The 25,341-nt window shown below is 49.2% G+C and overlaps 1 protein-coding gene and 1 non-coding gene across 17 annotated transcripts in view; one reads left to right on the forward strand and one right to left on the reverse strand.

Moving 5' to 3' along the window:
• The window catches only part of MEGF11 (multiple EGF like domains 11), a 398,161-nt gene that overhangs the window by 36,222 nt on the left and 336,598 nt on the right, over positions 1-25,341 (reverse strand). For all 16 annotated transcript variants that reach the window (XR_006060297.2, XR_006060298.2, XM_027971510.3 and 13 more), the window contains 3 exons: positions 6,817-6,937; positions 5,722-5,885; positions 4,551-4,653 (listed from right to left, as the gene is read on the reverse strand). Coding sequence is in view for 14 of the 16 variants with exons in the window: in XM_027971510.3 (XP_027827311.2) it covers positions 4,551-4,653; positions 5,722-5,885; positions 6,817-6,937 (388 nt within the window). In the remaining 2 variants the exon portion in view is untranslated. The remainder of the gene's footprint in view (positions 1-4,550; positions 4,654-5,721; positions 5,886-6,816; positions 6,938-25,341) is intronic.
• Positions 21,006-21,112, forward strand: LOC114115915 (U6 spliceosomal RNA). The gene has a single exon (XR_003590024.1). It is a non-coding gene; the product is annotated as a U6 spliceosomal RNA (small nuclear RNA).

Below are 25,341 nucleotides of genomic sequence, written 5' to 3' on the forward strand. Positions count from 1 at the left end.
GAGTGGGGGAGAGGGGATCAACTGGCTTCATTCCCCTCCAACGCCTCCATCCAGCCCGGCTCCCTGTCCCTCCCTGGGCTTTCCTCCTGTGACAGCTCAATTCTACAGCAGGGTGGGGGCTTCTGATGCCACTCTGCAGAAAATGACAGTAAATGTCTGATGCCTCTGTATGGAGGGACCCTGATCCTGGGAAAGATTGTGGGCAGGAGGAGAAGGGGGCAACAGAGGATGAAATGGTTGGATGGCATCACCAACTCAATGAACATGAGTTTGCGTAAACTCCGGGAGATAGTGAAGGATAGGGAAGCCTGGCGTGGGATCGCAAAGAACTGGACACAACTGAGTGACTGAACAGTGGAGGGAAGGGGCTGGGGCGAGATTCTCCCAGGAAATGCCATCTTTCCCCAGTGGGAATCCGTTGGTCACATTTCACTCCGCAATGGAGGTCTCTCTCAGCGGAGTTTCAGGTTCACAAGAGGTGGCAAATAGCATGAATGGACTGAAGGGCAACCTGGGGCAGGAAAAAACACAAAGCTGTCTGAGATAAATGGAGAGAGTAACATGGGTGCATATACATGAACATATGTAAACAGATAGCCAATGGGAATTTGCCGTATGACTCAGGGAACTCAAACTGGGGCTCTGTAATAACCTAGAGGGTGGGAAAGGGTGGGAGGGGGGAGGGAGATTCAAGAGGGAGGGGACATATGTACACCTATGGTTAACTCATGTTGATACATGACAGAAATCAAACCAATATTGTAAAGCAATCATCAATCAATTAAAAATAAATATTAAAAGAAAAAAAACCCCAAACCAAAAGCCATGATGTGCCTCAAGGAATTCTTGTGCCTGTGGATGTTGAAAATGTGAGATTCGGACTGTAGGCCGAGGGGCCTGCTGCTCTCCGGAGGCACACTGGGCTAAGGTGGAGTTCCACTATCGGACAGGGGCCTCCGATCCCACCTGTGCATCAAGCGCTCTTTGTTAGGCTGCCCAAGGCACGTGCATCACACGCAGATACAGCTCTTTCCTAGCACTATGAGCTGATATTACTGTGATTAATAAAACAATGCACGCAAAAGCACCCCTGAATTCACGGCAGCCGGTCACTCTCATGTTCCCCCAAATCAGTAGACAGTAGAAATACAGCTACTCTCCTGTCTTGGATCCTCAAAATGTCTTCGTGTCAAAAATGTGTCCTCTTTTTTTTTTTTTTTTTTTGGAGATTAAGAATCATAGGTGTAAGGTGATTATGCTCAGATTGCAGATGGCTGCAAGGGCCCACTGGGTTCTAGGGTCTGCCAGTTATTCTATCTAGTCTAGGTCTGGTGCTGTGGGTGAGGCTCTTGTCTGAGGTTCTTTTATGTCCTAAGACCTTGGAATGTCAGACATTGGCACCTAAGTCGAGAGAAGAATCTAAAGGTCAGTTGCACTGGTGAGGTCAGAGCGGCTGGCCTTGGCCTAAAGGGAGGTTCTTTCTCAGAACTACAGCTTCTGAAGAGGCATGGTGTCTTCAGTTAGCTGCCTTCTCTAGCCCCTGTCTGGGGATAATAATCCCCCTTGGGGACCCTCTCCTTTTTACCTTAGAGAATCTAAGATTTTGTTTTTCAGGGCTCTCTACACATCTATATTGATGGGTGCAGCTAGACTGAGAATCCACGTATTGTGACCTCTAGTTCATATCATAAGGCCGGTAGCAACTCAGCAGCGCACTTTTTTTTTTTTTTTAGCAGCGCACATTCTTCATGGACTATTTTAGGTCCTCTTCATCCAGGAAGCCTTCCTGGATGTCTGCCCAGGGATTCAAGCATATATTTGATAGTGGCATACAGCTTTGTCCCTACCTATCATTTGAATAGTTCATGTATGTGCCCTGGGGAGACAGGGATCATGGTTTATTGACACTTCTGACTCTTTATCCAGGTCCTCCCAATAGGCAGGGAAACCATCATCATGATTTCTGCATCTCTAGCACCCAGGACAGTGTCTGGCACACAATAGGTGCCCAGGGTCTATTACTATTATTGAATTCTGCCATTTACTCCTGGGCCTAGTTCAGGGCCAGCCACATGGTAGCTGCCAAATAAAGACTTGGTGATGGTTTGGGTCAATAAATGCTAGTTGAATGAAGAAATGGTTCCCCTTTACAGTGCAATCCTGTGCCTCCTGTTGGCAGTAATGTCCTGAGACCTGGGGCAGCTCCTTTTCCTCCTGTGTAGCAGGAGGAGATGGGAGCAGATAATCATCAAGATCTCCTCACTTCAAGGGGAAAATCCATATATGGTTACAGGCCAGTTTCTTTCAACTTATCTCAATAAACACTGAATTAGCAACTACTATGTACGAGGCAAGATGACTTAGACATCATGCCAGTCAAGAAGCCTGTGGCTAACTGGGGGTGAGGGGAGAAGACATTCACTTGCTTAAAGCAAAGAAAAGTGTTGAGGGACTTCCCTGGTGGGCCAGTGGTTAGGAAGCCACCTTGCAATGCAGGGGATGTGGGAGGTTTGGCCCCTGGTCCAGGAACTAAGACCCCACGTGCTGCAGGGCAACTAAGCCCACGCACCGCAACCAGAAAAAGCCTGTGCTGCAGCAAAGACGTCACACGCTGCAGAGAAGAGTCCACACACAGCGATGAAGACCCAGTGCAGCCAAAATGATGATGATTTTTAAAGAGTGTTGACTCAAGGGACGAGCAGTATGCCAGGGGCTAGGTGGTCAGGGGTAGGTGGGGAGGGCTCGCTGAGTAGGAGGCTGGGGCCTGTACCCCAAGCCCTCCCTATCTTTCCTTGGTTTTCTTCTGCTTGAACAAATTTCAGAACATCAATTGCTCCTTTGAAATGACTTCAGGACCACTTTTGGGGAAATTAGCTTTAGAACAGCAGAGACCTTGCTGAAAGGTTGTCCATCAAAGACAGAATTTTTAAGCACCAGATGTCATTAAAATCTTATCGGTTCACTCAAAATTAAGGCGATGAAAAATTAAAGTGGATTTCCATTTGACTCCAGCCAAGAGTGTAGGGTGTTGGTAACCAGGGTGGAGTCCAACTTTGTATGAAGGGGCAGGACAAGGGGGTCAGATTGAAGATGCTACAGAGGAAGCAATGCCCCCAGTCCTTGACTTTCTGGTTGTGGAGAACAGAGGTTGCTGAGCAGCCTGGTGTGAATTCTTATCTGAGGACACACCCTGCCAGCCACGCCTGTATTTTTCACTCCTTGCTGTCCACCACTTTGGGAATGGCCAGTGGGTTCATTCATGCAACATGTTATTAACATTGTGTTTGTGGCTTACACTTCCTGAACATCTACTATTGTGCCAGGTACTGTTAGCACCTACAGGTATTAATTCATCTAAACTTCCAAGGACCCTGAGTTATAAGGATTATTATTATCTGCATCTTATGGTTGGAAGATTCAGGCCCTGAGAAGTTAAAGGACTTGCCCAAGGTGGCCTGGCTCCAGCTCTGTGTCCTTAACCATTTCTCAGTGTGTGACAGTCACTGGCTACAGTGGCGAACAAGGCGGATTGGCCCCTGCCTGCACAGAACTGATGGTCAATGTGGGAGGCAGATAATAAATGAATAGTTACTCAATCAGAGTTCGGTGACAATTGAAGTAAGTACCACTGTTAGGGTATTCTGAGAATTAAAATACTGTAGGGTATTCTGAGAATTAATTAAAGGAGTTCTTTCATAATCTTGGCCAGGTTGCGGAGGTGGTAGTATCCGAGCATAGAGCCTTCCCAGAGGAAGTCATCTTTAAGTTGAAATATGACGGATGAGAAGGTATTATCAGGTAAAGAGGAGGAGAAAGAGTGATCCGGGCAGAGGGAATGCACATTTGATGCCTGGAGTCGGGAGACACTTGGCCCACGTGGCTGAAGCAAAGCGAGTGATGGGAGGGGCGTAAGAGAGGTAGAAGAGTTGGGGAGGGCCAGACCACGCGGGCCCCAGGTCACTGGATGGCGTTTGGATAAATGTCATGGGATGCCACTGAGGCATTCTGAGCCTCAGTGTGATGTGACTGGATCTGGTCACCATGTTCAGAGTAGGGGCAGCTGGACGAAAGGGGAGACCCAGAGACAAGAAGGAGGCTGAGGCAGTGCAGGGTGAGGGATGGTGCTCAGTGTACAAGCAGAGTGACAGCGGCTGGTGAAAAATGGTTGGATTTGCAGTATGTTTAGGGGGTGGACTGCCAGGATACGTGTAGGGACCAGGAGTCTAAGCCTGGGCGAAGGTGAAAGTTTCTTGTCTGTCTCCACCATATCCTCTGTAAGCACAGACTGAGCACCCACACTTTTGTCTGACTTAAAAACTGGTCTGTCCCCAGCCCTTAGAAAAGAGCCTGTACATAACAGGCGTTCAATTAACGTTTGTTAATTTGAATGGAATGGAGAACTGAAGCCCAGAGGAGATAAAGGAAAGATGATTCCTAGGAAATAAAAAGAGAAAGTGAAGGAGAAAAGAAGGGAAAGTCAAGAAAAGGTGGCAGAATACCAAAAGCTCAGTTTCCCAGGACCTGGAAGGTGGCGCGGTTGAGGGGGTTACCTGTCCATCCAGCCAGGCAGCAGCAGTGGCCTGTGACGGGGTCGCAGCCATCTGCGTGGCTGCAGTCACAGCGTTCACTGCAGTTCAGCCCAAATGTGCCATCCTGTGGAGACAGAAATGGTGAGATCCAGACCCCCAGAGGTTCTCACACTTCTGTGGGATTTTGATGACAAAACTGAGCTGCTACCCAACAAGGATGCAGAGAAACTGGGGCCGGGGCAAAGTGAAGGCCTGTTTTTATAATTGGGGATTCAATGAAGTCACTCCAAAAATGTTCTTGGCTGCATTAACAGGAGTATGCGGTCTGGAAGGAGGGAAGTGATAGTCCTTTCCTACTTCGCAGAGAGCTATAATGATCATTAATTAACATTGGAAATGAAAATGCACTTTGCCAGTTTCAGAACATTGATCACATATAAAGAAGGATTATGATTTATTCTTTGTTACTGGGTAAGAAGATGGCAATCGATGTTTGTTGGGTGCTCAAACACTAGCTATCAAGAGTCTTATTTAACTAATTTCTCTTCATCTTCACAACAGCTCTATGAGATGGTTTCATTATATTCAAAATTTAAAGATGAGGTGAAGTAACATGCTCCAGGCAACATAGCTAGGATGAGGCAAAGCCAGGATTGGAACCCAGGACTGTAGGACTCATTCAGTAGACCATCAGTTAGTTTAACTTATTTGTATCATAGGCTAAGATCCAGGGAATAAGTCTAGGCGGTTATTGCTGGATAATGCTTGGTTTAGTCCTCCCACACCTTGATCATAAAATTATAGGCTGTTGGAGTTAGAAAGAAACTTAGCCATTATCAACTCTGGCAACTCTGATGGATTAGGAACGGCTGTCCTGTAGCGCTATGTCATGAAGGATTCTGGAGTTGCATCTGGGCTCAGGTTAACTGTGCCAGAGTCAATAATGGTTACCAAGAGACCCCTGGGGAAAGTGACTCCACGTCACCATATCCCCAGTATCTACCATTTTACAGATGAGAGGGCTGAGGCCGAAAGTAGGACAGAGAGGTTAGAACCGGGGCTGAGATCTAAATCCGAGTGTCCCATCACCTGGTCCAATGCTTTTCTCTGTACTTCTGTGGACAAAATAACCACAGGGAAAAGGTCTGAGGGGCTGCTGGGTCACCCCCATCCTTCCCTGCCCCCCACTCACCGGGCAGGGCAGTTCGCAGGTGTCCCCCAGCCAGCCGGGGGTGCAGGAGCAGGAGCCATCTGTGGGGCTGCAGGCTGCCCCATTGGCACAGGCGCAGCTCTCGTTGCAGTTCAGGCCCCACGTCCCGCTGGGACACGGCAGGGTGCAGTCGAGGCCCTGCCACCCTGAGGGGAAGGAACAAGGCTGTCACCTCTCTGTCACATGTCAGCAGTTTTCTGCCCACTTCCCCCAGCTCTGTACAAGACAAGGCACCCAAACCACCCCTTCTCTGGTAGCTGGGGCAGAGCACGCATCCCACCTGCTGAGTCCACTTGGAAGCACAGCATGGTTGTTGAGAGCACAGGGGCTAGAAGCTGGCTCTCCTGCCTGCTGGTTCTCCCTGTTCTTGCTGTAGGTGGATGATCTCACCAGGACAGGGCATCAACGGAGGTGGGGGTCCTCTCTATGCCCAGGGCGGGCTCAGGAAGCTTATCTCAGGGCCCTGTGCTTGGGAACAGGCTGGTTTCCCATTCTGAGGCTGCTTACTGGCCTGTGTGCCCTCAGATCCACTTCTCCCCTTCCCCTGCTCTGTGTCTCAGGGGGCTGACCCCTGCAGCTGCTCTCAAGTGGGCTTGCCAGTGGGAGACCTGGCCAGTGACGGGAGGGCGGGGGCAGGAGAGGCACAGGTATCTTCTCTTCTTTCTCTGCTGTGAGCAGGGCCTCTGGGGGCGGCTGTCTCAGTACTCCAGCACCATCTTGCAGCCGCTCTGCCCCTGTCTCAGTCCCTACCAGGTGGTCCTCACTTACAGGCTCTGGGAACTCCACTTTCTCCCTTCGTCCCTCTCACCCTAGAAGTGGTAGCAACTGTGAGAGAAGCTGTGAATTTCCGGGTTGCTCACATTCCCTTGCATATCTCTGCAGCTCTTCTAACACTCTGGTAACAAATCCCTTTTATTACATTCCTGCTGTTGAAGTCCCGGGCATGAGTCTCCTTGGCTGGAACCTGACATGCAGGCTCCCTGACTCTGCATGTGGGTGGGTGGGCAGCTGGCAGCCCACCTGGGCAACTTCTGTGTGTACATGTGAGGGGATGGGATGGAACAGCAGGCACATTACCCTCCTTGCAGGTGCAGGAGCCGTCAACTGGGGAGCAGGCGCCACCGTTGTTACAGCTGCAGACAGACGAGCAGTTGGAGCCGTAGGTCCCTGCCGCACAGGGAACGGCGCAGACCTCCCCCTGGAAAAGGAGGGGGACTTGGGGTCAGAGGTGCCCCATGGTAAGTGGCTATGGTAGGTAATGCCTCCCCCCTGCCCCCTCTCCATGTTCTGAAACCTGTGAGTATGTTACCTTACATGGCAGTCATGATTAAGGACTATGAGATGGAGAGTGTCTTTGATTAGCTAGGGTGGCCCAAATTGATCATGTAAGTCCTTAAGGGTAGAAGATAACTAAAAAGATAGCCTTGAGAAGTCCTCCACCTGCCTGCATTGACTTTGGAGACAGAGGAATGGGGCCACAAGCCAAGGAATGCAGCGGTCTCTAGAAGCCAGTCTTCTTGCCTGGAAAATTCCATGGATAGAGGAACCTGGCAAGCTATAGTCTATAGGGTCACAAAGAATCAGACGTGACTAAGCAACTGAGCGCATGTGCTCACGTGTGCACGCACACACACGCACATGCACACACACGCACACACGCGCGTGCACACACACACACACACACGAAGCCAGCGGCTTCATTTTACAACTAACACGAAAATGGGGACCTCAGTCCCACAACCCTAGGAACTGAATTTTGCCAAAAATCCAAATGAGCAGAAAATAGATTCTCCCCTAGAGCCACCAGAAAGGAATATAGCCAGATGACACCTTGGCTTTAGTCCTGTGAGACCCATACTGGACTTCCAACCTACGGAAATGTAAGATAGCACACTTGTTTTGTTTGATGTGCGGATTTGCTACAGCAGTGATAGGATCGCAATACAATGAGTCTCACCAGTTGGGGGAGGGGTCAGGCCTCCAGACCACTGCTCTAGAGTGGGCAAAGCCCTCAAGGAATTTGACCCCTGAACCTCTATTAGGTCACACCGGCACAAAATTTAACCCTTTGCTTCTCAATCTTATTTGATTCTTACCAGGAACCCCCGAAGCAGATAACAATATCCTATTTTCATTTACCCAAACCTCAAAGAAGTTCAATGTAAATAATAACAGCTAATATGTATTAAGCACTTTCTCAATATCAGGTACCATCATTTCATTTAATCTTCACAATATCCTCAAGAGATAGGAACTAGAGCCTCAGCATCATTCCAGGTCATGGAGCTAACTATGGTTGATCGCTATTTGAACCCAAGCTGGCTGCTTAACCATTCTGTTTTTAGCGTTGGCAACCAGTTTCCTTGTAAAACATTCTCTGAAATGAAAAAGAAAAAAAAATTCTCTGAAATGGGGACAATCCATTTCAGAACAATTAGTGGGCTCTTGAGAACAATCCCTATGAGGGGAAAGGGAAGGAAGAAGGACAGACAGAAATTGAACTCTGGTACAGTTGCAACAATAGCCTCAGCTGATCTGCCAGGAAGCTCTGGAGCTGGTTGGCCCTTAGAATTGTCCTGCCAGGGGAAAGGGAGAGAGAGGCTCCATATCCCTGACAAGTCATTGGTATCCACTGCCCCGGGGAAGGGGGCATGACTTCAGGGGAATCTGTGCTCTTTGATGGAAGGCAATTTCTGCAGAGACTCATCTGGGAGCTACTAAGTTTCCTGCAGTTGGGAGGAAACTGCATGCCTTCATCCTGAATCATGTATCTGGGTGACACCCTACAGGATCCACTGCACCAGACCTCCTTGGGTGGGCTGTTAGCTCTAGCAAGGCATTCAGAGTGAGGGCAAGTCACAGGGCTACCAAGAATGGGGACTTCAGAGGCTTTGAGGGGTGGAAGAATTCAGTTAATCAGAGGAAGTAGGGTTAAAGGCAGTCTAGGTGGGGAGGGTGTGAATAAGGGTGCAGAGGAGTATGGGAGCTGGGAATGTTCTAGGGGTAGCAGGAGGAGGGAGTTTGTTGTAAGGAGGGGTGAGGGAGATATTTCAAAAGGGTGTTGGGGGACTTCCCTGGTGGTCCAGCAGTTAAGACTCTGTGCTCCCAATGCAGGGGGCCCGGGTTCGATCTCTGGTCAGGGAACTAGATCCCACATGTCACAACTAAGATCCGGTGCAATCAAATAAATATATTTTTAAAAGCGGGACATTGGTAGCCTGGAATGTGAGGGAAGGGAATCTGGGCTCTCAGAGTCCCCAGGACACGCCTTCCCTACTCAGGAACCCTCGTTGGGGATGTCTGCTCTGGTGCACATACTGGGATGCTTAATTCCCACCATCTCCCCTCAAGGAGTGTCTCCAGCTAACTTCTCAGGTCTTATGCTGAGGTTTACTATGGGAATGCTGATGCATGGGCCAGGACACCAGAGCTCACCTGGGCCCCACTGGCTGTGTGACATTCGATAGGTTACTGCCCCTCTCTGAGCCTCACTTCCAGCATTTTTGAAATGACAGCCTTGAAATAGGGGAGCTCACTTCTCAACTATCAGGGTCCCAGGCAGTTGGCCTCATCCCTATTCAGGTCGCAGAGAGATCTTATTTGGCCCTTGGTGAAGAGGCTCCTCTCTAGCCCTTCTCTCTGCTCCCGCTTGCCCAGGCTGTGTCAGAGAGGAGAGACTGGGCAGTGTGGAGTCCTGCACCAGAAGGTTCCATGGTTCCCACTCTTTCTCAGGCCAATCTTTGACTGATCCTGACCAGCTGTAATCTACTAGCGCTCCCATTACCCAGAAAAATTCTAATTTCTCCAGGACTACAAATAGCCCAGAAGAATATGATTAAGCTCTGAGGCCCTTGGCCGGGGTGTAAATTGCATGCTCAGTTTATGATTTTCTCTGCATGAGTTTACTTTAAGAGGAAGGGGTTTCTCTCCTGGAATCCTCATTAGTGTCCCCAATCCCTGCTCTCTGAGGAGATTTCAAGGGGCTTGTGAGTCCAATTGTGGATCTGTTGGCGGGGTTGAGAGGACTGCCCACCCTGCCCTGCTCCAGGGGGCAAGACGCAGAGCACCCAGCCCAGAATATCTGTCCCCAGAAGGCTGCACCAGGTCCCATTTTCTCCCAGAGCAGCCTGTACAGGGATATGGACAGTCAGCCTGGCTTTACAACAGCCCTGGGAAGTCACCAGGCGAGAAGACTTTCTGCTTCCCAGAGAAAGAAAGGGAGACAGAGCAGGGCAGAGGCTTATCCAGGGCCCCATGGTGTATCAGTGAGGGGTGAAGGAGGAAGAACCAGATCTTTCCAAAAGGTGGCAGAGCCTGGGGGTTAGAGAATGGACTCTAGTGCCTTCCTGCTGCTACCACTGACTCACTGCCTGACCTTGAGCAATTTACTGAACCTCTTGGGGACTCAGTTCTTCCATCTGTCAAGTGGGAATAAATAATGTCCTTACTTCATAGTATTGTTAAGAGGATTAAATGAGTTATTACATATGAAGCTATAGTTTTTCCAGTAGTTTCCACATGTACAGATGTGAGAGCTGGACCATAAAGAAGGCTGAGCACCAAAGTACTGATACTTTCTAACTGTAGTGCTGGAGAAGACTCTTTGAGAGTCCCTTGGACTTCGAGGAGATCAAACCAGGTCATCCTAAACAAAATCAACCCTGAATGTTCATTGGAAGGACTGAAGCTGAAGCTCCAATAGTTGGCTACCTGATGCAAAGAGCTATCTCACTGGGAAAGATCCTGATGCTGGGAGAGACCGAGGACAGGAGAAGGGGGCAACAGAAGGTGAAATGGTTGGATGGCATCACCGACTCAGTGGACATGAGTTTGAGCAAACTTCAGGAGATGTTAAAGGACAAGGAAGCCTGATGTGCTGCGGCCCATGAGGCCGCAGAGTTGGGCGTGACTAATTGACTGAACGACAGCACGTGAAGCAGATAGAAGAGGGCCTGGCAGGCAGAGAGCACGCTAAAAGCTGTCATTACTACAAAGAAATAGTATCTCTTATGAAACGAATACACAAAACCCTCTAAGGTTTCAGCAGAAGGCAGCTCTGGTAGAGGCTCCATCTCTCACTTGAACAAATGCCGGCCCTGTGCAGGGGAGGAGAGCTGGTGTTCACAGGGGGCACGTGACCTCACTCCCCCAGTTTCAGCTTCCTGCCTCCTCCTCCAGGCTGTCTTCCTGGTTCCCCTTACCACAGTTGAACAGGCCTGAACTTTTACCACAGTTCTGGGGGATGAAATGACCACTAACTGAGGGGCTACCATGTGCCCCACGCTGTTAGTGCTCAAAACTTCCCATTTGTTAGCTCCGAATGGCAAAAAAACCCAAATGGGGAAGTGGGCAGTTTCTAAAGTACACAGTTCTGCCCTGAAGGAATGTGAGCCTGGTACAGCTCCCCCTCCTCCACCTCTTGGCCCTGACTCAACCAGGTTCAAACTTCTCAATAAGCACAAATACAAACAGGGAAACTTTAAATCCCATTCCCTACTTTGTGTCCTCTGATCTGCGGTGTCAGGCCTGGCATACAATTGATTGGCTGTCTCTGGTGATGGGCGTGCATGGCAAGCCAATAATCAACCTAACTTCTCAGGTTTAGACTTACAGCCCCACCTACCTCAAAGTATCCCCTGGCCAAGGTCTGGCGATTCTCAGGGTGCCCACTGCCACACCCCCCTGCAATAGGCCATTCTCTTACACATTCATCTCCCCAGTTTGGGGCACCACTAACAGGCCTTGATTATGATGGGGTCATTATTTATGCCTATACGTGCTTAGGCATTTCCCAGTTTTCCTAGGTGGCGCTAGTGGTAAAGAACCCGCCTGCCAGTGCAGGTTAGATGTAAGAGATACAGGTTCAATCCCTGGGTTGGGAAGTCCCCTGGAGAAGTAAATTGCAACCCACTCCAGGATTCTTGCCTGGAAAATCTCATGGACAGAGGAGCCTGACAGGCTACAGTCCATGGGGTTGCACAGAGTCGGACACGACTGAAGTGACTTAGTATGCATGCATGCTTAGGCAGTCAGGGTACACACCTGTGAGTTTCTGTGTGCGTTTGTCTCTGGGGGTGTCTATTTATCCATCTGTGTGGATTTGGGTATAAAACTGTGACTCCTTCCTCATCCTTCCCTCCTGTGTGTTCCCTTCCCAGCCCACCTGTGCTGCCCTGGTAGGAACTGGGTACGCACACAGCCACCACCATCCTAGCACACTGGGGTGGCTCCTGGTTAGCTCTTAATGCCTGCGTCTGCCCTGGGTTGTGAGCTCAGGGAGCAGGACCTCACTGTACTCACATCTAGATTCTCAGAGCCTGGGGTCCTTCTGGTGTATAATGGGCCCTCGATAACTGTTGTTTAATTGAAATGAGATGTCTGTGTGTACATGCTGGCTTCTACCGTGGACAGAACCAGAAGGACTGAGCAATCTCCATATGCTTTCTTTCTCATGCCAAGCAATTCAACAAATGTTTGCTGAGTGGGGGCTGATTCTGAGCCAGCCCTGGGAGTGGGCTCCAGGGACACACAGGAGCCTGCGACCTGGTCTCTGCCCTTGGGCAGCTCCCAGGCAGTGTGCACACAAGCGCACTCATGCTTGCATCTGGAGGCATTTATTTGCCCACTTATTTACTGGCTCCCCCAGTTAGACCACGAAGCTTTGTGATAAGAGGGATCTTATCTGTCTTGGCTGCCCCAGGATTCCTAGCTCAGTCCCTGGCATGGAGTGGACGTATTCTATAAATACTGTTGGACAGATGAGTGGGCTGGGGGTCTGTGGCTCCCATTACACACAGGAAGCAGACTGTTGCCTGGTCTAAGGATGAGTCCCATGCTGCCACACCGACTCTGGGCCTCCCTGGGGGCTCTTGTGCAAATGGAAAGCCCGGCCAGATCCTGGTCTGTGGTTTCATGTCCCACTCTGCCATCTCCTGCGCAAACCCTCCCCGGCCAGGCTGAGGGTCAGACATACAGTCAGAAAATTATGCTGCTGGCCTCGAGTGCATCCACTCAGGAAGACAAGACCCTCCAAGCTGAACAGGATCTTAGGGATGATCAGATTCATCACCATCATGAGAAAGAGACTGAAGGTCAGAGTAGGCCCATCAGGCAGAGCTGGGATTTATCTACCACATCTTCCCCAGCCCAGTGCCTGGCCCAGACCAGCCTTGAATCCACATCCGCTGATCTTCTCACCTTCTGGCAAAAAGGACAGGACAAGAACCCAAGAAAGTAGGGGGGGTTGCATTCAGCATCTTACATGCTTCACGTAGCCTAGCACCTTTGCTCACTCCCGCAGCCAGGAGTACCCTAAGGCCTTTATTCAAGTTGTTCGCCAAAATCTCCATCCAGAATTCCTATACACCTGACTGCTGGAGGGGTTCCCTGGTGGTTCAGATGGTAAAGAACCCACCTGCAATGCAGGAGACCCAGGTTCGATCCCTGGGTATGAAAGATCCCCTGGAGAAAGGAATGGCTACCCACCCCAGTATTCTTGCCTGGAGAATCCCATTAACAGAGGAGTCTGGCAGGCTACAGCCCATGGGGTCACAAAGAGTCGGACAACTGAGCAACTAAGCACGTTTACTGCTGGAAAACAACCTTCTGTTCTGATTGACTCATGTTCACACTAGGTAACACACAGGTCTTGGTTTCTTTATCAATTATAGGCAGCTGTTGAAATCAGTCTCCCCAACTTTTCACCATCAAGAAGCTTTGTTAGTGTCCCCTGTCTGCAAAGCTCTCCCAATTTGAGAGACACTGCTGTCACCACGCGCTGGTGTCCAAGGCCAGTCACGTAATGAACAGGTGCAATTTGGCCAGTGACCACATGCCGTCTGATGCTGATGGCAGCATCTTGTCCACCAACCATGACCTAGAAATTCCTGTGATGTCACCTACAACCAATCAGGGCTTCTGATTAGCGCAGGCTCACCTGGAAGATCACATAGAGTTAATTTAATTCTAATTAACAGCAGAAGAAAAACCTTGGTGTTTTAGTGAGCTTCATCCTAGGTAATGGAAAATTGCCTGTAGGCTTTGTAAAATGTTCAGAATCGCTCCTGGCAACCTGCTGCAGCTTCTGTACGTGTCTAGCTGGGAACCAGTGGCTGGATCATCTCTAAGGACCCTGTAGCTCTGCCTCTCTGAGCATCTTCTTGCCTGCAGTAGGGAGTCTTAACCCGAAGAAGTGAGGAATGATGGGAATGCAGGCCCAGAGTAGGGAGCCCTCCTGGAATCTAAGAATCACACCGGCTGGGTGGCCACCAATGCTGCTAATGCACGGCCTGGGATTGGTCACATATCCTGCCTCTGCCCTGGGCTGTAAGCTCAGGGAGCCAGGATCTCATTGTATTCACATCTAGATTCTCAGTGGGGTGATACCTCCTTGTACCGGAACTGGAAAAGATGTTGCAAATCACCTTGTTTGGCTGCCTTGTTTTACACTTGAGGAAACTGAGGCTGAGGGAGGGAAAGCAACTTGCCCAAGGTCACACAGCCAACACTGGGAGGGATGGCTTTCGCACTTGAATCTCCTGGCTCTTATTTCAGTACAGTATGCAAAGAGCCTAGGTGTGGTAAATAAAGCTCTGGGGTAGCCTATGCTGCCCTTGCACACTCCTATTGATGGCACACTCACCACCTAAGCACAGAGCATCCAGGACATGGCCCTGACCTTGAGGAAAGGCCACCTGCCAAGCTGAGACACTTGCTCTTTCTCAACACCTGGAAGTTGATATCTGGGTGTTTCTTGTATTGTTACCTATCCCCATTACACTTGCAGAGCCCACTCCCAACACCCCTTCCCCCGTCTGGGAAAGGGCAGCCCTCCACCTCCCACAGAGGCAGGCTCCCAAGGTTCCAGCTCCTGTAGGGGGAAGCCTGCCTTTCCTGCTCAGTGTCTTCATTCTGCAAATGGAGGATGGATGAGAATTCTTCCTCAATCCAAAGGCCTGTTCATTATAGATGCAGCCTAGGCTATTAACACCTTGAACTTGATGTGAAAGAGTGGCTGGCTGAACGGATGCCCCAGAGCTGGTCCCACTGCAGAGCTGCAGGTCTCCTCCCCGCCTTCCACCTGCCTCCATGTGCAACGTGGCAGCAGGGGTCTGGCCCCCGGTGGGTAATGAGTTATGTGCTCTATTACTTTGGTTTCAAATACTGTTTACTGAATCTTCTCTCCTGCAATATGCTGCTTTGTAGTTCGGCTCTATTTGGGAGAATTCGTCAACAGCTGGGCTCCTTGTGTTGATCATCCGTTTTCCTTGTAATGGGCAGGACGTTAATGAGTACTTCTTGGAATGAAAGGAGGAGAAGGATGGAAAGTGGTTGATCCTCCCTCACACAAAAGGGGTAGGCAGTTGGGCAAGTTCACCTCAGGGTCCCCTTCCGCATGTTCTGTTGGTAGGAGGCAGTGTAAATGGAGTGAATGGGGTTCCCTGGGTCCAGGCAGAGGGGGTGGGCATGCTCTACAGGCCATGGGGCTCAGCTGAGAGGACTCTGGGACAGGAAGCCAAGGGAGTCAGCTTGGCCCCCAGGTCTTCTTGGTAGAGGAGTCGGGATGGTTTAGGCAAGAAAGGGCCCTGGACCTGGCATCAGAGTATGTGGGTTACAGTGAGGCAAAGACACTGGCTCACAGTGACCCAGCCTCATTCATTTACCCATTCAGTACTCAACTGCCTTTTTGGCCATGCCGTGTGGCACGCTGGGTCTCGCTCCCTGACCAGGGATTGAACCCATGCCCCCTGCAGAGTCCTAACTGCTGGACTTGCAGGGAAGTCCTCTCGAATGCTTGTTGAGCATCTACCGTAGATCAGGTGTGGTGACAGGCCATGAACTCACTAACCATCACAATAAATTCGATGCGACCGAAGGGGGGCCCTTCCGGAAGGAGGGTATGGCCACCAAATCCAGGATTCTTACCTGGAGAATCCCATGGACAGAGAAACCGGGGGGGCTACAGTCCACGGGGTCACAGAGTTGGACACGACGGAGCGACTAAGCACACAGCACAGGGGGGCCTTCAGCTCCCATATTCTTTGCCTTCCCCTGTCTTCCCACTTGAAGAGTAGGCTTCTGTTACCTGCTCCTTGGTGGCACATATCACAACTGTGATGAACTAAAATCAGCTCTCATTCTACTAGAATTCTCATCCTCACGCTAAGTCCCATGAGTGTAAAGACTCGGCCTGTTTTCCTCAGCCCCATGGCCCCGGTCCTGGCATGGTACCTTGACCACAGTCAGCACTCACTGCGTATGGATCAAATTAATTCAGTCATTCAGGAAATGTTTTGGAAGCACCAGAACATGTCTGACACTGTGCTAGGCCAGAGGACACTGGGTGAGCAGAGCACATCCCTTCTCTCACGGGGCTTCCCAGGTGGCGCTAGTGGTAAGAACCTGCCTGCCAGTGCAGGAGAAGTAAGAGGTGTGGGCTCAATCCCTGGGTCAGGAAGATCCCCTGGAGGAGGGCATGGCCACCCCCTCCAGTATTCTTGCCTGGAGAATCCCTTGGACAGAGGAGCTGGTGGGCCACAGTCCATAGCGTCACAGAGTCGGACACGACTGACGTGACTTGGCATGCACGCATACACTACTCTCATGGAGTTTATCCTTCAGTGCGGGAGCAGGGTGAGGCAGATGACGAGGCTGTGGCAGGAGAAGTTGCAGGCTAGGTCCCCCCCTACTTCCAGATGTTCCGCAGTGGCCTCCCCAGTCCTCTGGTTTCTCCTCTTTCCCTGTCTCCCATGCTCTTTCCAGAGCTTCAGGGTCACCCACCAGGCTGATTTGGTGCCCAATGTCACACCAATACCAGAAGCACACGTGGTGTGCACTTCACTGTTTACAGTATTGGCCCCAAATTTTGGCACCAGAGACCTGTTTTGGGGAAGACAATTTTTCCACAGCAGGATGGGGTCGGGAGATGGTTCGGGCAATGATGCAAGCAGTGGGGAGCAGCAGCTAAGGCTTTACTCGATCAGCTCGAAGGGCTCAGGCAGTGGGACTCCCAGGTGGGGAGACTCGTGTGTGATCTTCCAGGGAGAAAGAGTGACACGAGGTCCATAAGGCAAAGAGAACAGCTTGGACTGAACACCAGCCACAGAGGCCCCTCCAATGCAGAGCAAACCTCACTGGACCTAATTAGTGTGTGACTGATAAAGCAGCAACTGACAGCCAACGAACACTGGGGCAGAGAAACTCTGCATAAGGCATGAGGAGCAGAGGGCCAGAGAAATGAGAGGGGGAGAGGGATGGAGGCCTCTTGTCGCACCCATTCCCATTCCTGTTTCCCTGTGCCAAGCGGATATCGCAGAGGGCCTGTGTGCCTGAGTTATTCTATCTGGCCCCCCAGGGGATAGTTGGAGAGAGGCTGAAGGTTAGGCCTGGAAACCCTGTATCCAACATGAGTAGGCTATCAGTGATCTGAGGCTGCTCTGTACAGTTGTTCAGGCTGTGCACTGTACAACCCTCAGGAGCTGCTCAAATGGCAGTCACTACAGCTTGTGTATTTATGACATCAGTTTTTGGGCAGATGCCAATAGACTGTCTTGATAAAGGAATGTTTCATTTTCTAATTTGCATAAATATGCTACATAACTGACCCCTCAGGAGGTCTCCCTAGAGGAGCACAGACTCCTAATAGTCCCTAAACAGATACCAAGACACTTATGTTTAGAGTCAAGTTCAGGCTACGTTCACTTACTGGCTGCAGGATCTGGGGTCCTCCAGGAGACTCAACTGGCAAAACCAAGTTTCTCCTCTCTCTGTTGATGCCTTTGTCCTATCTATAGCCCCTTCCTGTTCTCCAACTATTCCCTCTCATGAGCTCCAAGAAGGCATCACAGGGTGATAAGAGCTTATTGAACACTCTTGAGAGGTATTTGTATCTTATCAGGAGGCTCTCAAATCTAAAATTCCTGGGAAAGTTCTTGCACAAAGGTATATGCCTAGTGGGAAGGACCTGAAGAAGAGGGAGCAGGGACTCTGATCCTTACCCCATCCACTCCCCTTCATGCCTATAGACAGGACTGAGCCACTGGCTTAGGACAGACTGACCAATCCCCACTGCTAGAGACAGGAGGAAGGAGACTCAGATTTTTAACCAACCCCTTGGTGCCAGCCTGTGCCAGGCACTAACAGGCTTTCACGGAAGGAATGACCTTCCTAGAGAGAGAACCATCCTAAAGAGAGAGCAAATTGAGGCTGGAGAGGTCACTTGCTCTTAGTCATGCTGTGAGAAAGGGGCCAACTGACTCCACAGCCCAGTCTCTTTCCTCTAGACCTGGCCGCCTTGCCTGCAAACAGGGCAGCTGTGTGACAGGGACCCCAGTGTCCTGAGCGCCTACCATATGCCAGGCCCTGTCCTAGATGCTTCTCTACAGATTTGTTGTTAAATGTATGCTGACGGTGGGGGCAAGAATGGCTACTAGGGGCTTATGGTGGGAACTCTTATGGGGCATTTGTATCTTATGTTAGGAGGCTCCTGAAGTAAAAAAGCTTTCAACGCTTGGAACTGCCTGGTGGTCCACGATCCCAAAGCAGGGGCTCTGGGGATCAATCCCTGGTCAGGGAACTAGATCCCACACTCTGCAACTAATTGTTCACATGCCACAACTAAGACCACTGTGGCCAAATAAATAAATATTAAAAAAAATAAACCAGAAGCCCTCAAGGCTTGATGGAATCAAGCTAAGTTGGAATAACAGGTAGTGGGAGTGAGAGTCAGACTGGGGACTGTGCCAAGATCCATCAAATAGTAAACATTTTCTGAAAGAGAGAAAGCAGGTTACAGGGATGCTGCTGCTGCTGCTGCTGATGCCTGGGGACGCTCGCAACATCACACGCAGACCTCAGGTCTTAATTAAGAGAAAGGAGCTTCCTACGGCAGCCTCCCTTTCCTGCTCCCGCTCTCCCAGGACTGAGCCCTGTCAAGCACTCTGGCACTTCCTGAGGGCCTGGGGGTGGGGGTGATTCTGGCCACAGAGGATCAGGTCATCTCTTACGCGCCTTCTGGGCCCGACTCCCTCCGTGGACAGAGTCAGGCAAAGTCCCTGCAAAGTCAGCTAGAATCTTCGGGACCTCCTGGACAAACACTGACAGCATATGGCCCCAACTGCTCTGCATTAGGTTTCGTGATTTCCTTAGTGGTTTTTTAAAAAGTGCCAAAACCCATTGCCTCTAAACTGCTGGGAAATCCCATGCTGGTGGGGAGAGGGGTCTTCATGAGCATTTAGAGTGTGTGAGCACAACGTGGAGGGGGCAGAGGCATAGGATGTGACTGTGGCAGGGGAGGGGTGGGGTGGGCTGCCTCCCTGTTACACCCAGAGGTTCTGGAGGCTGTTCTCGGTAAGCCTGCGTGTAAGTGTGCCTTGTTGTTCAGCTGCTCAGTCGTGCCCAACTCTTTGTGACCCCATGGACGGCAGCACGCTAGGCTTCCCTGTCCTTCACCATCCCCTGGAGTTTGCTCGGACTCATGTCCATTGAGTCAGTGATGCCAACCAGCCATCTCATCCTCTGTCGTCCCCTTCTCCTGCCTTCAATCTTTCCCAGCATCAGGGTCTTTTCCAGTGAGTCAGCTCTTTGCATCAGGTGGCCAAAGTATTGGAGTTTCAGCTTCATCATCAATCCTTTCAACGAATATTCAGGGTTGATTTCCTTTAGGATTGATTGGTTTGATCTCCTTGCTGTCCAAGGGACTCTTAAGAGTCTTTCCAGCATCACAGTTCGAAGGCATCAGTTCTTCAGTGCTCAGCCTTTTTTACCATCTAGCTCTCACATCCATACATGACTACTGGAAAAAGCATAGCTTTGACTATATGAACCTTTGTAGGCAAAGTGATGTCTCTGCTTTTTAATATGCTATCTGGGTTTGTCATTCCTTTTCTACCAAGGAGCAAGCATCTTTTCATTTCAAGGCTGCAGTCACCATCCACAGTGATTTTACAAAATCACTTGGGCTACAGCCCAAGAAAATAAACTCTCTCACTGTTTCCCTTGTTTCCCCATCTATTTGCCGTGAACCAATGGGACCAGATGTCATGATCTTCATTTCTTGAACGCTGAGTTTTAGGCCAGCTTTTTCACTCTCTTCTTTCACCTTCATCAAAAGGCTCTTTAATTCCTCTTTACTTTCTGTCATAAGAGTGGTGCATATGTGTGTGCAAACAGTGAGTTTATACAAACACATAAACTCCTGATATATGTGGTGTAAATAATACTCTTGGGCCCTATGCACATCAGTTGTACAGATGCTCTGCCTGTGTGGAAGAGCAGGTTAGGGATGGCATATTTGGCTTATCATCCCAGTGTCTCGGTTTGAATGGCAGCTTATGGGCTCCCCTCTCCACAACTGCATGGTCTATGAAGTGACTCTGGTGGAGCGTGTCCTCTGTCAGTGGCATGACAGCTGTGAGGTAAGCTTAGCACCTGATGCAGGACATTTGGGCTGATCCTGGTCATAACGCCTCAAGGGGGCTTGGAGAATGGCCTGGAGAATGGTGTGCACAGCATGGACACGCTGGGTTCACACTGTAGGCTTGAGTATATGGGCTATGTGAGCATCTGTACTGCAGAACCCGGCTCCTCTGAGGTGGTGGCTGGGAGGTGTGGGCCCGGGGCAGTGGCCTACAGAGCCACAGGCTAACTATATTGACAGTGATAATGTCCCAAGTGGGAACCAGATTATGGGGACAGAGGGTCCTGCAGGGACTGATGGGGGTGTTTACTAGGGTCCAAGCAAAATGTGGCACTGTCATGACTCATGGGATGCTTCTAAAGGACCTGGGGTATTAGTCACAGAGATTTACTGACCATTCTCTGTGCAGGCCTGGGAGTGAATTTGGGTTAGGAGGCTGGCAGGACAGGGGAAAGGAAGGAATCAGACAGACCTGCCCCAGCAGCTGTCTGGTAGAGAGGTCAGACTCATCCACAGTGTGCCCCTAGAGTGGGTGTGCCAGGGTCCTATGGGAAGGTAGTGTCCCACAGGAAGAAAGCAAGCAGGCTTTATGAGGGGATCACAACTGAGCTGGACACAGGCAGAATTCAGCCACGAGGATAGAGAGCAAGGGTGTTCCAGGCAAAGGCCAGATTGAAAAGAGGCATAGAGGAGACACTGTACGTGGGAGGGTGGGCAGGTCTCTAGGGTAAGGCAATCCATTTGGATTTCCTGGAGTGCCAAGCCTGAAGGGTAGCAGCAGCACAGGAGCCTGAAGGTTAGACTGTCCCAGCTGGGAAGGCTTCAAACTTTACCCTAAAGACAAAGGCAGGAGCTGGCTTCAGCAGCACGTGTATCAGAACTGGAATGATACACAGAGGATTAGCATGGCCCCCACACAAAGATGACACGCAAATCCGTGAAGTGGTCGTAGTTTTCTATAAATAGAAAACCCTAAAGACGACACACAAAAACTACTAGAAACAATAAATGAACACAGCGAGGGAGCAGGATACAAGATTAACATGTAGAAATCAATTGCATTTCTTCACACTCACAACAAAGTATCGGAAAGGAAATGTAAACAATCCCTCTTAAAACTGCATCAAAAATACTTAGAAATAAACCTGCAGATGGATTCGTCAGTACCATCTTTCTAGATTCCGTATGCATGCGGTAATTGCTGGGCAGCAATGGAGTCCTGACATAGACAGCAGACTTGTGGGCACAGGGGGGAAGGAGAGGGTGGGGCAACTTGAGCGGATAGTGTGGAAACATATACATTACCATATGTAAAACAGACAGCAAGGGAGAATTTTCTGTGTGAAGCAGGGAGCTCTACCCAGTGTTCCGCGACAACCTAGAGGGGTGGGACAAACAGGGAGATGGGAGGGGGGTTCAGGAGGGAGGGGACACGTGTACATCTGTGCCTGATTCGTGTTGATGGGTGCCAGAGGCCAACACAAGACTGTGGAGCAATTGCCCTCTAATAATTGTATTTTGCTCTATACTTCTCCATATTATACACTTATAATCTTTGATAACTAAGAAAAGAAATAAACCTCACCAAGGTGAAAGACTTGTATGCTGAGAACTACAAAACATTAATAAAAGAAATGGAAGATGATTCAAAGAAATGGAAAGACAGCCCATGCTCTTGGATTGGAAGAATTAATATTGTTTAAATGGCCACACTACCCAATGCAATCTGCAGATTTGATGTGATTCCTATCAAATTTTTGTGACTTTTTAAAAAACAGAACTAGAACAAATAGTCCTAAAATTTATATGGAACCATAAGAGATGCAGAGTTGCCAAAGCAATCCTGAGGAAAAAGAACAAAGCAAGAAGCATAACTCTCCCAGACTTCAGACAATACTACAAAGCTACAATAATCAAAACAGTGTGGTTTTGGCACAAAAACAGACATATAGAACAATGGAACAGAATAGAGAGTCCCAGAAATAAAACCACACACCTATGGACAATTAATTTTTGATAAAGGAGGCAAGAATATACAATAAGGGAGAGACAGTTTCTTCAAGTGCAGTTGGAAAAATTGAACCACATGTAAATCAATGAAGTTAGAACACGCCTTTATACCATACACAAAAGTAAACTCTAAAAGGCTTAAAGACTTAAATAAGAAAAAGCACCATAAAGCTCCTAAAAGCATAGGCGAAACATTCTCTGACATAAGTCATACCAATGTTTTCTTAGATCAGTCTCTCAAGGCAATAGAAATAAAAGCGGAAACAAACAAATGGGACCTAAGCAAATCTATAAGCTTTTGCACAACAATGGAAACCATAAACAAAATGAAAAGACAAGTCATGAACTGGGGGAAAATATTTGCAAATGATGTGATCAATAAGGGTTTAATTTCCAAAATATACAAACAACTCATATAATTCAACAACAATAACAACAAAACCCAACCCAATCAAAAAATGGGCAGAAGAGCTAATAGACATTTTTCCTAAGAAGACATACAAATGGCCAATGGGCACGTGAAATGATGTTCAGCGTCGCTAATTATTACAGACACGCAAATCAAACCTACAATGAGGTACGGCTTTACACTTGTCAGAATAGCCATCATTAAAAAGTCTACAAATAATAAATACTGGAGAGAGTATGGAGAAAGGGAACCATTTTACACTGTTGGTGGGAAAGTAAGTTGGTGTAGCCGCCATGGAAAATAGCATGGAGGTTTCACAGAAAACTAAAAATAGAGTTGCCATATGAGCCAACATTTCTACTTCTGGGCACATACCCAGACAAAACTACAATTCAAAAGCTATATGCACCCCTATGTTCATAGCAGCACTATTTACAATAGCCAAGACATGGAAATAACATAAATGTCCATCTACAGATGAATGGATAAAGATGTGGTTGTGTATACATATAATGGAACCCAGCTATTAAAAAGAAAGAAATAATGCCTTTTGCAGCAACATGGATGGGCCTAGAGGTCATCATCCTAAGCGAAGCAAGTCAGAAAGAGACAGACAAATACCATACGATATCATTTATATGTGGAATCTAAATATGGCACAAATGAACATTTCTATGAAGCAGAAACAGACTCACTGGCAGAGAGAGACAACAGAGAGAACCCCTTGGTGCTTGCCAAGGGGGAGGGGTAAGGGAAGGAAGGACTGGGAGTTTGGGAACAGCAGCTGCAAACTATTAAATGTAGGATGGATAAACAGCAAGGTCCTACTGTCTAGCACAGGAAACTACATTCACTATCCTGTGTAAACCATAATGGAAAAGAATATGAAAAAAATATATATACACATATATATGTGCACAACTGAGTCTGTTTGCTATACAGCAGAAATTAATACAACATTATAAGTCAACTATACTTCAATAAAGGCGTTTTAAAAATTTTAAGAATAGACAAAGGCAGGTCCCCAAGGGCAGACAAGTGCCTCAGTGTCCCAACCTATTTTTGGAACACCCCTCCCCTGAAGGCAGGAGTCTGGTCTACTCCCTTCTGTTTAAGAGAGGTTGAGAGTCCAGACCCAGGCAAACCCCACGGCTTATTGATGTGGAATCATTTTTTTTTAAGTTACAGAATGAATGCAGAGAAAGTAAAGCTGAAGCCTGAGAGGCTTCTACTGGTGAACAAAAAGGACTGGAGGTGGGAAAGGGTGCCTCCACTGTTCAGTCGCTGGGTTGGGAAGATGCCCTGGAGCAGGGCACGGCAACCCCGCTCCAGTATTCTTGCCTGGAGAATCCCATGGAGAGAGGAGCCTGGCAGGCTACAGTCCACGGTGTCGCAAAGAGTTGGACGCGACTGAAGCGACTTAGCACACACGCACGCACTGTCCAAGCTGTCCGTCCTTTCCATCCCCCAACTCTATCAATTATTCAAGTCTTTATAACGCTGCTTTCCTCCAGATTTTTCTGGGTCCCAGAGGTGTCTCAGACAAGTTCTCATAGAATTCATCATTACACATAATATGGGCCTGGGATGTGCTCTGCCTTTAAGAACTTGAGGCCTCAAGGAGGCAGGTTTGATGGGAGCTCAGTTTAGACCTCTTTGCAGGAAGGGATAAGGTGGCTTCCAGCTTTGGGCAGAGGCTGTCTGGGGTTAAAGGCCAGAGGGAAAAGAGGGCAGTGAGGCTTCAGAGGGAGACAGGCCAGGAGAGGTTCATCCTGGCAGCATTTGTCTGGGGAGTGGCTGGGTCTTGGGTTTGAGAGCTGAGATGCTCAGAGTTATGTAACCTTGCCATGACTGTCCTTGTGTGTGAAATGGCAACAGTGGCATTTAACCTCAGAGGGTTGTGGGAACTCCTGTGGTGATGGATGTGGGCGCGTGTTGTAGTGGAAGAACTGTGAAACGGGTGAGTGTCACGGTGATGGCTGGATGCTCCATCCGTACCACTGCCTGGGAAATTAATACTTACCCTCAGCTCCCTGACCGGTGCCCGGTTGCCCTATAGTGGTTTTTTCAAAATAATTTTATCGATTTGCTTATTTTGGGCTATGCTGGGTCTTTGTTGCTGCACGCAGGTTTTCTCCAGCTGCAGTGAGCAGGCGCTGCTCTCTAGCCATGGGGCACGGGCTCCTCATTGTGACTCTTGTTGCGGAGCACAGGCGCTAGGGCACCTGGGCTTCAGTAGTTGTGCAGGCCCTAGAGCGCAGGCTCAATAGTCGTGGCTCGTGGGTTTCGTTGCCCTCAGGCATGTGGAGTCTTCAGGATCAGATCCATGTCTTCTGGACTGCCAGGGGGATTCTTTAGCATGGGGCCGCCAGGGAAGCCCTGCCCTAGAGTGTGGCACCCCCTCCTAGCTCAGCTCGCGTGGCTGGGGCACCCTGTGGCCGTGGCTCAGGTCTCCTCCTAGTGAGGGGCAGCGGAGGGGACTCTGGGGTTGCCCACAGGAGAGACAGGTCAGCGGCAGAAGGCTGATCAAGCCAGTGGGCTCTGGAACTTGACTACTAAATTCAGGTCCTGGCTCTGACACTTACGGGACCTTGGGCAACTTCTTCTTTTCAGCATTATTGGGGGTAAAATGAACAAACTTTTTGCAAGTCATTCACCAGCCTGTGTCTCAGTTTCCCTATCTGCAAAAATGGGATTATAATAGTACTTTCTTAAGGGTAGGGGTGATGATTAAGTAAATTAACACACATAGTGTTCTTAGGATAGT

The sequence above is a fragment of the Ovis aries genome, chromosome 7, assembly GCF_016772045.2.
Source record: "Ovis aries strain OAR_USU_Benz2616 breed Rambouillet chromosome 7, ARS-UI_Ramb_v3.0, whole genome shotgun sequence".
NCBI lineage: Eukaryota > Metazoa > Chordata > Mammalia > Artiodactyla > Bovidae > Ovis > Ovis aries.